Raw genomic sequence first — 1,800 nt, 5'->3', positions numbered from 1 at the left:
AAATTACAGATGCTAGTAAATTACAACTTAAAAAAATAAAAATCCACAATTTCTACTGTGGAAATTTTCCCTCACCCACCAGGGTTGCGGTGTCTTATGGAAAGTATTTGAAAGTGGGTGGAAAGATCCCAAGTCTCATCAGGGGACCTGACTACCTCGTGAAACTTCACTCCTGTATTCCCTACCCAGCTTTAAAGTACATTTAGTGAGATTCTCTTGGTGGTAAACACACTCCCTTTTAGTTTAGCTACAAATATACTTATTTCAACCTCACTCTTGAATAACAGATTAGCTGATTATAATATTGTAAATTGACAGTAGCTGGTACTAACTTTGATGATATGGGTATACTGGTTTCTGATTTCACTGATACTTTTAGAAGGCTGCTGACAGTCTAATTGTTCTTGTGTATCTAATCTGTCTTCTCTTTTTGGCTAATTTTAAGACCTTCCCTTTATCTTTGGTGTTTTAAATGTCACTACCATGTAGGTTATTTAGAATTAATTATGCTTCCTAAATCTGAGGATCATGTCTTTGTTTAGTTCTGAATAGTTCTTAGGCATTTTTAATTCGATTATTTCCTATCTTCCATTCTCTCTATACATCAATTTTCTGGCACCCCATTTAAATGTATTTTTAGACAGTCCCATTCTGCTTTTCACATTTCTTAAACTGTTTCATTTATTTTACCTCTTCTTCCCGTATAAAGGCATAATTCTTCAAATCATTCTTTCAATTTATAGTATCTCTTCAATTATGTCTCATCATCTGTTTAAAACACTAAAGTGTATTAGTCTTACTGATTCCTAAAGAAGTTGTATTTGGGTATTTTTTCAATCTAAAGGTCTTTTCTGATAGTCTGTTGTTCATGTTTTCAATTCTTTTATTGTATTTTTTTAGATATCCTTTCCCCATGGATGGGATGTTGCAAAGAATATATATCTACCTCACCACACTGTCAGAAATAAACTCCCAGTGTAGTTTCCATTAATCTGTGATATGTGAGACTATTTTCTGTTTTCTATGTTATAACAGAAATAAAACAGAGGGCACGTGCAAAAAATATATTCCTTTTTTGCTTCAGCTTCCTCATCTGAAAATGAGCATATTTCCTATGGAATACAGTTATTAAGCAATTAACAATTGAGTAATTATATACAATGCTCATCATAATGCTGGAACATGGTGAGCATTCAATAAACACTAGCTCTCTTCCTCCATTTTTGTTAGAAGGAAAAAAAAATCTTAAAAGCCTACATTCCAGGAAAAGAAAAGCCTAAGCGTTTTTGCAAAGACATCTAAAAGGGACATCTCATTTTACCAATTACCCACAGCACACATTTCCTTAAAAAGAGTAAAACTCAAATTCAAATTATGCCACAAACATAACTTGCAGAAGATCACAGAATATATTACACATTTTCTAAATATCAAAACCATCAAAAGTTAAAAGAGAGAGCTCATCTCACATATAAAATATAGCATAAAACAAATGATTAGGGATATTGAAAAGACTGATTAATAGAAACAGATGGTAAACTATCAGTAATTATCCTCAGAGTATATAAAACAATTCCCTGTAAACAAAATTAACAAGTTTATGGAATCTTTTTACATAAAAATGATTCACTGAAATACCATGAAAACCTAAGAAACAGTAGGTTTTGGTGGCCAAGGATTATCAAACAAAATGACTTGTCAATTTTTCACATTATATTATTCTGCAAAGATCAGTTGAATTCAACATTTATACCTATTATGTACCAGGCTCTAAATAAAATAGAGAGATGAATAATAAAC

At 31.7% G+C, this 1,800-nt stretch overlaps 1 protein-coding gene across 1 annotated transcript in view; it reads right to left on the bottom strand.

Moving 5' to 3' along the window:
* TPK1 (thiamin pyrophosphokinase 1) overlaps positions 1-1,800 on the bottom strand; it is a 478,721-nt gene that overhangs the window by 274,355 nt on the left and 202,566 nt on the right. Inside the window, exon 4 of the mRNA XM_012650556.1 lies at positions 1,329-1,344. Within this exon, the coding sequence (XP_012506010.1) occupies positions 1,329-1,344 (16 nt within the window). The remainder of the gene's footprint in view (positions 1-1,328; positions 1,345-1,800) is intronic.

This window comes from Propithecus coquereli, unplaced genomic scaffold, assembly GCF_000956105.1.
Source record: "Propithecus coquereli isolate 6110/MARCELLA unplaced genomic scaffold, Pcoq_1.0 Scaffold334, whole genome shotgun sequence".
NCBI lineage: Eukaryota > Metazoa > Chordata > Mammalia > Primates > Indriidae > Propithecus > Propithecus coquereli.
Note: the sequence above shows the minus strand (reverse complement) of the source record. Positions and strands in the feature narration are given on the sequence as shown.